The sequence below is a fragment of the Electrona antarctica genome (genome assembly GCF_951216825.1).
Source record: "Electrona antarctica genome assembly, chromosome: 18".
NCBI classification, from domain to species: Eukaryota; Metazoa; Chordata; class Actinopteri; order Myctophiformes; family Myctophidae; genus Electrona; species Electrona antarctica.
Window position 1 is genome coordinate 29,307,815 of NC_136799.1, and position 12,845 is coordinate 29,320,659.

At 41.3% G+C, this 12,845-nt stretch overlaps 1 protein-coding gene across 2 annotated transcripts in view; it reads right to left on the reverse strand.

Annotated features, from left to right (window-relative positions):
- rps6ka1 (ribosomal protein S6 kinase a, polypeptide 1) overlaps positions 1–12,845 on the reverse strand; it is a gene marked incomplete at its 5' end in the record, with an annotated part of 75,461 nt that overhangs the window by 58,527 nt on the left and 4,089 nt on the right. The window contains one exon of one of the 2 annotated variants that reach the window (XM_079527151.1): positions 7,846–8,483. The exons of the other annotated variant lie outside the window; for it this stretch is intronic. Coding sequence (XP_079383277.1) covers positions 7,846–7,908 — 63 coding nt within the window. Of the gene's footprint in view, positions 1–7,845; positions 8,484–12,845 lie in introns of those variants that run through there. 2 annotated transcript variants of the gene reach the window in all.

Sequence of the window (12,845 nt, forward strand, 5' to 3'; positions counted from 1 at the left end):
CTCTACCATGTTTAAGAGACATAAAGGCCTTCTCTCGGGCAGAGGCCTAATGTGAATCTAATTGACTCTATTTGTAATAGCCCACAATACCCCCTTCACTGTACCAATCCAATGGTGCATTTGGAAACGGGCTGAATTCACTTCCTGACTGTACTCTTATTTGAAAACAAATCTAACTATTCATTTGAGATGTTTGTCTGTCTGTCTGCTGCTTGCTTATGGATCCAACTCTAAACGCGATGGCACAACATTGCCCTGTGCTCTTCAATGTACGCTGCTTACAAGCACCAAAACATGTGCTTGCACCATCTTCATTTACTTAATTTTCACCTAAATCACCTCCTAGCATCACGCAGCCATTTCCTTCCTCCGATTGGCTACCGAAGATCGCGTGTCACACAGTGATATGCATGTTGGGATACAGACACATGATGGGAAGCAAGTAACTCATTTAATGAGTCACAGCTTTTTTTGCAACATCACCATCAGTGCCACAACTTCACACAACTGCGTAACATGCAGAGCTGCGCCCCACAGAGTATTAGCAGCTCTACGAGCAGCGACGGGAAGGTATACCGCATTTTCTCCTAACAGACCAACTGGTGACTGAGGGTCAAATTTGGCTGAACCATCCTGGAGCTTTAACAGCTATCCTGACCCGTACGTGAGAGAGAATTGAGGAGACAGACCGAGTGTAAGGAACTCATGTTCCTCTGTTATAATTTCTACAGTAGGTCCACTATGTCATTTTTGGTCTTAGAAAGACGATATTGAAGTTGAACCTTTCTTCCTTCACAGTTTCTCCCTTTAGCACGATGTCTGTGGCTGCTGTTTAACCCGGGATGTTGAGGAGCAACAGTCGGACTCCCTAGGAAGTGTGTGAGTGCGTGTGCTGTGCATATGTGAATGTGTATGCCTAACGTTGCCTTCCAGAGATTGAAGCCCCACACGTTTCAACATCATTAGCTCTGCATGACTGATCCAAGTGGCCCAGTTAATTGCATGCCCCCCCCCCCTGGGCTTCCTCAGTGAGAGCGGAGTACATGCACACACACATGCACACACACTAAAAAAGAAAGTTACACAAATATGTGTTGTTTACATTTCAGCTCAAACTAAAGCATTTTCCAAGTCATTTACTAGATGCATTTGGAATACTGTGTTGTGCATAAACAGACACAGAAACACCCACAAATTGGGGTGAGTTCAAAGCATACTATAGCCAGACCAACCTATTAAATGAAAAAGAAAGAATGGTGTATAGTTCAGGGAAAGCAAACAAGTGTTCATCACAGGTCATGTGTGGTTAATAGATACATCTTAAGTGTTAATGCTGACTGGAACAACACTGCCCTGTAACCTAGCAACAAAGCAATACAATAATCATATGACATGTCCTGCCTTACCTGTAATCATCATCATATTTGCTAAATGTGCACACATAATCACACACCTACTGTACTGTACAAGCAGACACAATGTCGCAGACAGAGTAGTAATTCACTGCCACACAATCAACACATACTGCTTTAAAGCAATTCACAAACCCCCAAATCACGTTTTCCACCACATGGAAATATTTCTCACTACTCTGCGATTTACTTGTGAAAGCTCAAAGCAGTGAATTTGGTATAGCAGAATCAATGTCCTCACTGTCAAAAATACACTAAAGTCACACTCACACACGGCCTCACCAATGGGAATGTGTTAACTGTAAAGGTTAAAGAGGACATTACGGAGCACATATCAAACTAGGAACCGTGTTCCCACATGCCTTCACCCATTCTCCTTTACTGCACGCCCACAGCCCTGCCCAAGTGTTCTAGAGGTCACACCCAGATTAGCTGTAGCTAAGCCCACAAACGCACTCTTGCATGTGCACAGCAGCACACCCACAGAAAGTGAGAGAGATGAGAGAGACGTGAACTCATGGATCCACGTGTGTATGCATGCACACAGTCGAGTAGCTGAGTCGACACTGCTGACCACACCTGACTCTGGGACTAGACAATGGCACACATTCCATTTATTAACCCTAACCTTTCACTGTCTTTCACACACTCAACTCCTAGTGTAAAATGCGAACTCCTCCAGTATTCTCTGCCTTTGCTCACATCTACAGTACGAAAAACTTTTCTTATCTTACTTTCTTATCACCATTAAGAAGAATGTAATTCAAATCTCATTTTGGGATTTAGATTGGCATATAGCCAACAGGAAAAAGCACACCAATGTTTAATAAGGCGATCACTTCATTAAGAGTTACTTATTAACTACATGCCATGTGACTACTTCGTGTTAACCCATTGTGATCAAGGCCTATGAAAAAGGCCTGTCTACTGTCTACGAAAAGTGTGATTTTAGCTGTTCACAGAACTGTAATCGTGAAATTGTGGCTCAAATTGTCAATGCTGCATCCGGCATTTTAATTTCAAGGACCCCCATAACTCAAGAGTTACAAACCTTAAGGGTCCATTTGGAACCCCCTCAACGAAACCTGAGGGTTCCTGAACCCCACTTTTAGAACCACGGTCCTAGATTTATTTGTTAAAATGATCATATCGGTCCGGATCAGTACTCGCTATGGACCGATAAATTATGCGTATCAGAATCGAAATGGCATCGGTACATCTCTACTGTTCAGCAGTACAATAGCGTCGTTCTTCCCAGGGGAACTCCTCACTGTCAGGACACAACACCCTCCCCAAGACCAAACAGTAAAGGCCTATTTATACTCCAGTTTTAGGTGATAAAGTGACCACCGAAAACTACAACATATGACGTCACACCGCGGTGATAAGCAACTCACCGCTCACCCCAACACATCTCTCTGTTTTTACTAAACCACCGTTTCGGTGGTCACCTGATCACCTACAACTGGAGTATGACAGGGACTAGAGGGCGGAAAACGACTAAATTGGGAGAACATGAAGAAAGCAACAAAATAATAAAAAATCATTGCGGTCATTTCAGTACATACTGGACAAATATAGCACTAAACAATGAGCAACAAATGCATTAAGAATATTATAAAAATACAAAAATGTCACCATAAAGATAATCATTATAATAATAATAATAATAATAATAAATAATGATAAAAATATTCGAACTAAGTGGGATTATTTTATCCATAACTATGCACCATCTTTTCAGAAGATCACACATTTTGAAGGAATGCTAGAGCAAACAGCATGTGTGTAGTAGCAATGGGCAAAAAACAATGAGTGCTAGGGGTGCTAAACGAATCGTGTGCTAATCTGGTAATAGCATGGGCTCACGACACAACAAGAGCAGATTGGGGATAATTTGTTGGAGCTCATCTCATCGAGGCGATCCACACAGGATTAGAACCACATGAATCATAGCATCGCTATTCTGGCCTGGGCATGTAATAGGAGAACATTTAGTGAAAATAGAAGCACAAACATGACACAATGTGAAAAAGAAGAGGACCAGGTACAGATCCCTGGCTCCAGAACTTCCATTGCCAGACGTATACACTGCCATTGTATACGTCTGTCCTCTGGTTCTCTCAGCATCTTGCACAACATGGCAGTCGATCCAATTCCTGTTCCTAGCACTTCTCTGGTTTCAAAACAAGCACATACTTGTACAATGTACGAGCTGATAAGGAAACACACTACATCAACTGGCATATCATATATGGTATCACAGCATTGTAATGCCTATGTGTATGCTTACTCTAGATGAAAGAAAATATGGAAAATGTATACAGTATATAATAGTTTCAGTGATGTACACTAGGCCAAGTAGAGTATAACTTTGATAACAGCCCTTCACTTGGTTCCCATCATGCAGCTCAGATTCTGTCTGAGGGCTCAGAGCAGGTTTTTTGCAATAAATAGTGTTTTTAGGACACCAAAACCATTCTAAAAGTCCCATTAGCAAATAGCAACACATTGAAGCTTTACTGCTTCTTAAAGAAACCACACAATTTGGCTGAAGGGAGAGTAGAATAGAATTCCCAACTGAATGCCAGATTAGTGGGTCTGATGCTGATCCCAAGTTTGGAGAGTCCACAGCAACCGATTACAGATGTTTTGACCAATATTTTGAGTGAAAAACCATGACATTTTTCGTTAAGTTTACCAAACTTCAATATATGAAAAGAACATTTGACGAAGAATATTTGAAGTAAATATAAAATACACAAACTAAACTTTAACCACTTAAGCACTCTATTCAAAAATGTTCTTCTGAAACCAGCTCAAATGCGTATGGAGGATGGAGATGACAGGAAACACCATTGAAAGGCTTGTCCGACGATGAGAGGGGATGTTGCTTAGGGGCCTCTGAGACAGTCAGAAACAACCCTGAGGCTAATTTACACGTTGTCAGACGAAATGTGTCGGTCAGCAAAACAACTGAAAACAACACTCTTAAAAATCTGTTATTTACTTTAATGAGCGATACAGTCATGCAACAAACTATAAACTAGGCTTCATCCATCACTATCCATCTTTTCATCACTATCTGGGAAATCTCCCTGGGCTCCATGTCCCTCTGCCACTACATCAATGTTCACTAACACTGTCTAAAATCTCTTTTCTGCTCCATCAATCTCAGCCTAGAGCCGTCACTCTGTCTCACCAAGACCCAAGAGTACGCATCTGGATGCCAGGGCTAGTGACATAGCAAATGAGTAAGAGAGACTTCTGGGATGCCAGCTAAACGGGACATATCCCATGTGACACTGTCTGACCCAGACTGCTGTAACGGAATTACTCATTGCTGTCTAAGTACACTTGATAGACTCTGAAGTCTCTAGCGGTAGCACTGCTGGGATTTCTAGGAAGCCATGTTAGTGGCTTAGATGGTTAGATGATAGCACGTTTATTAATATAGGCCTCTTTGGATTTTCATTAATTAGGCCCAGAATTTTGTGAATAAGCTGGAGTTGTGAGAATAAATCCCACCTCTCATCACACAGTGTTTTGTGAATAATTACGGTAATATCAGTCTATTTCTATGTCTGCCATCTAGTATTACTGTGAATCTTTCCTCCTATCAAACTCCCTTGCTGGCTGGCTTTGGGGGGGTCTTATCATGATCAGTAGTTCCTATTATTCCACGCATTGAGTTTTATTAATATAATGTAGTAAATGTACGAGTATTCTTTCACTCCGACTTAACACCCTGGATTTATTGAGTAGGAGTAATTATTCAGCAGCAAAGGATATGATGCTGGGCAGAGAGAGGAGATGCATCTATAATCAAATGAACCTAGTGAGGTGAGGTCAGGTGCATGAATTAATTGCTGCTATCTAGGAATGTCATTGAGGACACCATGGCATAATGCATTGGTACTGCACATAGAAAGCTATTCATTAAAAAAGAGATAGGAAACAGAGTATGAATTCAAAGCTTCCTTCGCCTGCCCAAACAACAGCTAGACAGTCCTAGATATCAAATTACAGAAGAAAGAAACACAGAAAAAGAATAATACTTTAAACTAGTTCAGAGTTAGCTAGCACAGGAACTCCTCAGGTACACAGATTTCTATAGGCAACACATCCTGTTGTTATATACTGAATTCATCTTAGATGTCCAGTTGCTGAAAATGAAATGAGAACTTTTCATTTCAGGGTCCCATCTGATCCTAAAAGAAAATGTGTGCTTCGAAAACCTCACTGCCATGAAGTTGGCACGTGGCACTACTGATTATAGGCATATACTGTACGCAACATTTTAGCCAAACTTTAGCCAAAATACAGTTTAGACAGCAGCAGTACATCCAAGATGGGAAGTGTTTCACTCCCAGTTATTCTGCATCTAAATGGGAAGTGCTTAGAAATCATAGCTACATTTGAGTATATCCACAAACTAAAAGTATTTCACTAAATTATCAGTAATATCCAACATGTGGGTGGATCCATGCAAGCAGGCTGCAAATAACAATGCATTATAGTGAGTGGTGGTGGCGAGCAACAACCTGTTTGTGTTCATAGAAAAGTTAACAGTTCAACAACGATGGCTATGGGCTATGGCATCTACTGTATGCCATAGCCTTGCTAAGTTGCTATACTTGAATGATAAGAATCTACAGGGTCTTTCTTCTTGGACTTCAGGAAGTAGGCCTACATACTGTAACTGAGTAACCCAACTCTAACCCAACCCAATGTTCCTTATCTCAAATTGCCTGCCCACCAAAAGAATGATAACATGTACTGTATTGTACGTATTATGTACGTAGCTTAAATGGTGCAGTGAGTGAATCCTATAAATAGGACACATAGTAGGCAGGTAGGGATAACCTTTAATATGATCTAAAACTAATAATATTACGAAGAAAGGGACATCTCTTTCATTAGGTATTTCCACTGATTAAAATTAGTTGAATTACGGTAAGGCAGCATGCTACAATGCTACCCTGGGGCATTTTGTCCTAAACGCTATTTAAGCTTATAATTTATACTCCAGTGACAAAAAAACTACAGTCTACAGAGTATAAATTATAGCTTCATTCTGCAGTCTTCATTCTTTAATATCAGACAAATATGTGAGTCCACAGAGAATGAAGAACTTTCATTCAGATTATAGAATATAGACCATTGGTTCTCAACCTTTTCAGGCTGTGACCCCCCCCAAAATAATGCAATTTGAAATGGGGAGCCCCCATCCTAACAAGCACTCGGAGGAGTAGAAGGAGTTACATTTTGATTGACTAGGTTCTAGGACGGTATAGCTGAGCTACATGCTCACAAACGCAATTTTTCAATTCAGGTGTTAAAAAATCCTTAAACTGCCACTTTAGATACCCCATACACTTGTACTGTATGTTGGTTTGTTGACTGTTGAGTGAGAACACAATGATGCACATTAAGCAAATCATTTGGGGACCCCCCTAAAACCAAAACTTAAAGCAAAAAAAAACTCCCCAGACTGAAAATGATTTTTTTGCAAATCTGCACTGATCTCATTAAATGACCCCTATGAAATTCTCAGGACTGAAATCCGCCCCAGGACTGAGAACTTTAAGCCCTGCCCTAAAATCATTTGGGGACCCACAGGTTAAGAAACACTGTAATATTATATAGTCAACTGAGCAGCAGCAGCAGCAGTAGGGCTGAGCACTAGACTGAACTGCACATCACAGAGGCTTGCTTCTTCAGTTGTAAGCTCTGGCAGAGTTATCTATCTAGATGGCAAATACATATCAGACTGTCCCACAATTAGCCACATATTTTAATTCCTCTAGTCTGGTGTGTGGTATACATCTTTAATGTATGCCTGCACCAACTATAAAAACATGTCAACAGTCATATGAGTGACATCAATGAATGAGTGGGGTACACAAGATAACCATATGATGGATCCTAGATTAATTCAGTCATTATAGATATATTTTGTTTTTTAACGTTTACGATACATTTATCAAAGAGGTAGTCTAGTCTACATATTTGCGTTGACTACCCCCCCTTGTATTGTTAGGCAAAATATATATTTTTGTAAACATTAGGCACATCCCCAATTATGATTTGTTGTCTTCTTTACTATAAAATGAATGAACTGTTCAAACTTCAATGTACATTTTTTGGTACTGTAAGCAAAGATGGAAGATTGTACGAGATTTATTTTCACCCACTGTTTTACACTGTGGGTAACCTGTGGTGTGACAATCAAGTTGAAGTTTGAAGCTCAGCTGAACTATATGATGTGACTACAGTTGGTCTGTTTGATCTGTTCACGTCACAAATGAATGGACCAATTAACTCCTGGTCGATGGGTGACTGGGAAGGAACTGATGATGGTCAAATCATTATAGTTGTAACACTTCAATCAATACATTTAACTAAGTGGTGAACTGCAACAGTAATTTACCTCCGTTTCGAGCTGCACAAGTTCCATTGTGGGCCATGGTTCCGCGATTTGCGCAAGAGGCATGTTTGCAGGATTTGGACTTATGAATTTTGAGTTTAGTTAGTTCACTCTCCCCCAGACTTCCAGAATAGCTTCAGTTAAGTCTTGGGCGATATTCAGGGGCTCCCAGTCTGGTCACAAGTCCAGGTAGAGACGAGAAGATTGATTTAAAAGCGCTGACTTTGCTCTCCCGGGTAGAGAAGACAGCATGCAAGTCGCACGAAGCACAACAAGAGGGCTTACAACAAAACAAACGATTTCCCTTTATGATTAAATCGTGGAAATAAAACGAAGATTCCTCAGGTGTTCCAGCTCAGCAACCCTGGGGTTTGACAGCAGGGAGAAGAACACAATCCCGAATCACTGCAAATACGACTTCCAAAGGTAAATTTAAAGCCAACGTCCTTGTTATCTGTGCAGTCGACGACGTATTTAGATCTTAGGTTTTCTTCTCCTTGTAATAAAGTGATATATTATCCCTTCCTTGGACAGTGAGGGAAATCTCTTTCTCTCTGCCCGTCCGTCAGCTTTCCTACTCCTAGTAGCAGCGCGTTCAGGGCAAAGAGCCGAGCGCTTCACTGACTGTGATTTGTGAAGCCTGTTTTTTGTGCCTCGTCGTACGACGGCGTCGCGCGCCGATAATAGCCGCTCTACAAGCTCACGAGACGTCGCGCTGCGACGACCTGTGAGCTTTCAGATCGGCTATTTTCGGTGTGCAGGAACTCGAGCTGTCATTGGCCGACTGACTCCAGCAGGAACAGCAGGAACATTATCCATCCATTCCATGATCCATCCCCCTCCTGGCTTTGCGCCGCCCTACTACTGCTTATTATACGCCATCGTCTGGTGAAATGTATGCATTGCAAATACGTAATGCAATGTGATGGTACTGAAAGAACAGCAGCCTACTTTGATATGATGATGATGTGCTTATGGGCCGTGCACTGGCCGTGCTGCAGCAGGTGCATCTATAGAAGAGAACATGTTGATGGTGGCCTGGTGAGCAGAGATTGCATTGTTCAATCATCTCTACTGCATCAAAAGAAGATGGGAAGAAGATAGCACCATCGTGATCACAGAAGGACATGCAGCATCCACAGAATGTGTAGACTTTTAATGTTGCTGTGACCTGGCTGTGAGATCCTCAAAGCTCAGAAATACACTATGATCATCATTTACAGCCATTCATTTGAATCTGCAATTTGTATTCAGAGTCAGACCATCTCACCGGCAAATAGAATAGAATAGAATAGAATGTGTTTGGATACTGCGCTGATATTACATTGATTCAATGCATTTTTTCCATTGATAACAGCTTTTCCAACGATGATCCATGTAATCTTATATAATAGTAGAGTACAGCCTCCACCTCCACCACTCCTCTTGCTTCATTCAAGGCTGAGTGGCTTCTACTCTCTTGGCCAGCTTTTGGTTACTATTGGCAACTAGAGCGAGTCAATATGAAGGGAGGGCATTTTGTTGAATTACAAATGAAACAAAACAATGGACAGGCACAAAGCTCTACTTGTACGTATCGGGTGTCCAAAGGGGAGCTCTTTTGATGTTTGTGTGGTGTATCACAAACACAAAATGGTGGTGAAAGGGGTTGGCTGACCTCACCTAAAACCTACAACATAGGTTTTCATTGTTAACCACTTGAAGCATAGCGTGCCTATTCTGGACATGGCACTCATTTAGCGAAAATAGCCACTCTACCAGTTCACAACCCGTTGCATTGCTACACGCTGTGTGCACGTAGATCACCTGTTTTCAGCAAAGAGATTTGTTGCAGAGGGAGAAAAGATGGGTCAAAGAACAGACTTGAGTTCAACAGTCTGTTCAACGACATATATAGGATTTATGTGGTTAACCTGTTATTAATTCAACTTGTCGTCTGACAAGTTGAAACGCATTCAGCATAGACACACACCCAGTCCTACACAGTCCTGTCAGTAGTTCTTCTGGACTTTGTATCCCTTGGTAGAGTAATAACCATGTTTTCTTTATGATTCACATACTGAACCACACCTTCACAGTAAAATCCAGAGTGTTAATAACGATGAAAGTGTGCAAATGGACGTTATGGACCCTTACGGGTTAACTGAGTTATTACACCTGTGTGGACCCTTCACTCATGTGTAAATACACAGTTTCCATCATGTTTTGGCTGTCTCAGATTTTCTTCTGTTCAAACAAAATGTTTGCCTACCTGACCTGTGAGTAGAGGGACCGGCTCACACATTGGTGAATTCATGGATATACTGTATACATTTGTGTTTGTAACTGCAGGTTGTTTCCCATCCTAAATGGTAAATGGTGCATTTATATAGCGCGTTTATCCAAGGCGAACAGGCAACCTTGCGGTTACCATCCAGCCACTCTACCCCTGAGCCACCACTGCCACATCCTACACATTGTTGCTGGGTTATCCATCACATGTCATATGTGGGAAGGGAACAGTCAAAGTCAATGGCTTCCCTTAGCTCTAATAACCCTCAGCATTGTCTGTGTGATGGATAAACAGCTCTGTATTGGACTGGGTTATTTAGCAGCATATAGCCCCACAGGTCATTACTCCTCTCCTTTTCTGCCTCTCTTCTTTGGTGCTCTCTTTTTCCTCTTCTCTTCTCAGTTTGTCTCTGCTTATTTCTCTCATTCAAAAAATGTTCTCATTCCCTCTTAACCACTTTGTTTGAACCCTAGCGTTCCTAATCCGGGGGGGGGGGGGAAATACATTCCATTATAGTGACCATACAGTCAAATCCAGTGTTACAAATGGATAAACACCAAATAAACACTTTTAGATCAATGGAAATTTGCAGTATGCAGTAGTATGCAGTATACACATAATGGCCATTTTTTGGGGGTGGCATTTTCCTTTTATTCTATGGGACAGTGGAGAGAGTGACATACAGAGTGACAGGCAGCAAATCAATCACCAGGCTCGGGAATCAAATCCGGGACACACTGTCAGTCATCAAAGCCTATGTGCCTTAACCACTTCATCGCATCAGTGCCTTAACCACATCAGCGCCAATGACCAAGGGCAACAGGGAACCTCTTCCTTTTCTTTGTGCAACCATTGTGACATCACAGGCGATGGTTGTGACTCAGAGGTGTTCCCCATCGAGAGTTAATAACGACCCCGGGGGGGACACCACACAGTAGCACACTGTTGGCTGGAAGTGAAGGATCATGGGTAAAATCAGTCAGCCCACACATGTGCAATGAAGTGAGACACCACTAGACTGTTGTTTGTTGGTTTATGCTTATTGATAAGTGAAGTGAATTGAAGTGAAGTGTGTGTGTGTGTGTGTGTGTGTGTGTGTGTGTGTGTGTGTGTGTGTGTGTGTGTGTGTGTGTGTGTGTGTGTGCGTGCGTGCGTGCGTGCGTGCGTGCGTGCGTGCGTGCGTGCGTGCGTGCGTGCGTGCGTGCGTGCGTGCGTGCGTGCGTGCGCATGTGTGTGTGTGTTAAGGGCTCTCAAACGCCCCAGGAACATCAGCTGTCTGAACGGAGACAACCAAGATGACAGATTTTAGTCCCATGATAGCAACAGCCTGCAAACTAGGCTAGATAGAATGATAAGATGACAGTTGTTTTGCCCTCATTCTTAATTTGATTTATAACCAAACAGATGGTGCTTTTATTGCACTCTCTTTCTTGCTTGTACTGTTGTGTACCTAATCTGTGAAGGTGTTACATAAAGTTAGGTGGCAGCTACTGAACAAATGCTGTTGTATATTATATGCCAAGATTATGCACAAATGTATTCCTTTTTAAACATGTTAGTTGTCCATTGAGAGATAACACATGACAAGGCCATTTAGGATACAAGAAGAGCACTTTCAGACTTCTGTTCATGCTCAATCAAGCTCAAATGGAGCATATCAATGCACGTATCAATGCTCCCCTAATAGGATGGCAGAAGAGAAGAGAGCACATTAATTAACTGCTCAATAACCTGTAATGATCCAGTGTTGTCTATTGACTCTATGACACTAACATGATTACATTTTTACTCTGACTCCATGTCAAACTGAATATAAATAAAACAGCAAAGATATTTTATCAAGAAAATAGGCTGGCAGATCTTTTTTTACTTCTTTTTTTAGGAGTGATTAATGATTAGTAGGATACTGTCAGAGAGAGGGAATTGCAAGAGATAGAGACTATATGGCATTTACTGTACCATTTACCCACATGAAGCGTCTCTATACTAATGTCAAGAACATTAATCAAAAGTAGGTGAACATTCAGTGAAAATAGCAAATCTACAAGCTCACAAATGAATACATCCCAAAATGTGATGATCAACAGTGTAACCAGTACAATATACTATATTCTCTATATGTTTAATAAACGTAATAACTTGTCATGTGATACTGCCTGGTGACATCTTGTTCTGCATGCTTGTGAATTGTGACTCAACCGAATCATCACACAGAAGACTCTTAGGACAGAGGGTCTACAAAATTGTTAAAAACTAATCAAAGTGGTTGCTGTGGTGCCATAGGGTGCTGTGATGCAAGTCCACGGGTGCCGCAGAACACTTATTATAACATTTGGAATTTATCAGTAGCATTTCAGTGTAACAACTTAGAGCCTCTAATATTTAAAGTCAAATGGCCCTGACTTGCACTGTACAGTACTTGGTGGTGTCTATGCATTATTATTCCGTCCCCAATTCCCATTCAAGTCAATGGCAAAATAAATTACTATGACGTGATCACTACATCATCATCAGACATCATCATCATCATGAAAAAAGACACCGCTCACTTCACACAAGTGTGATTTCCTTTTTGAGGTATATACAGGTTTGTTTTTAGTTCAATGTTTGTTTTAAAAACGCCATTGACAATGGACAGAGGTTTAATGTTTGTTATTTCAATGTTTGTTTTAAAAACGGCATTAACAATAAAGAAAATGTAATTGTTTTGTTTTGTCACCGTTTGTTTTAC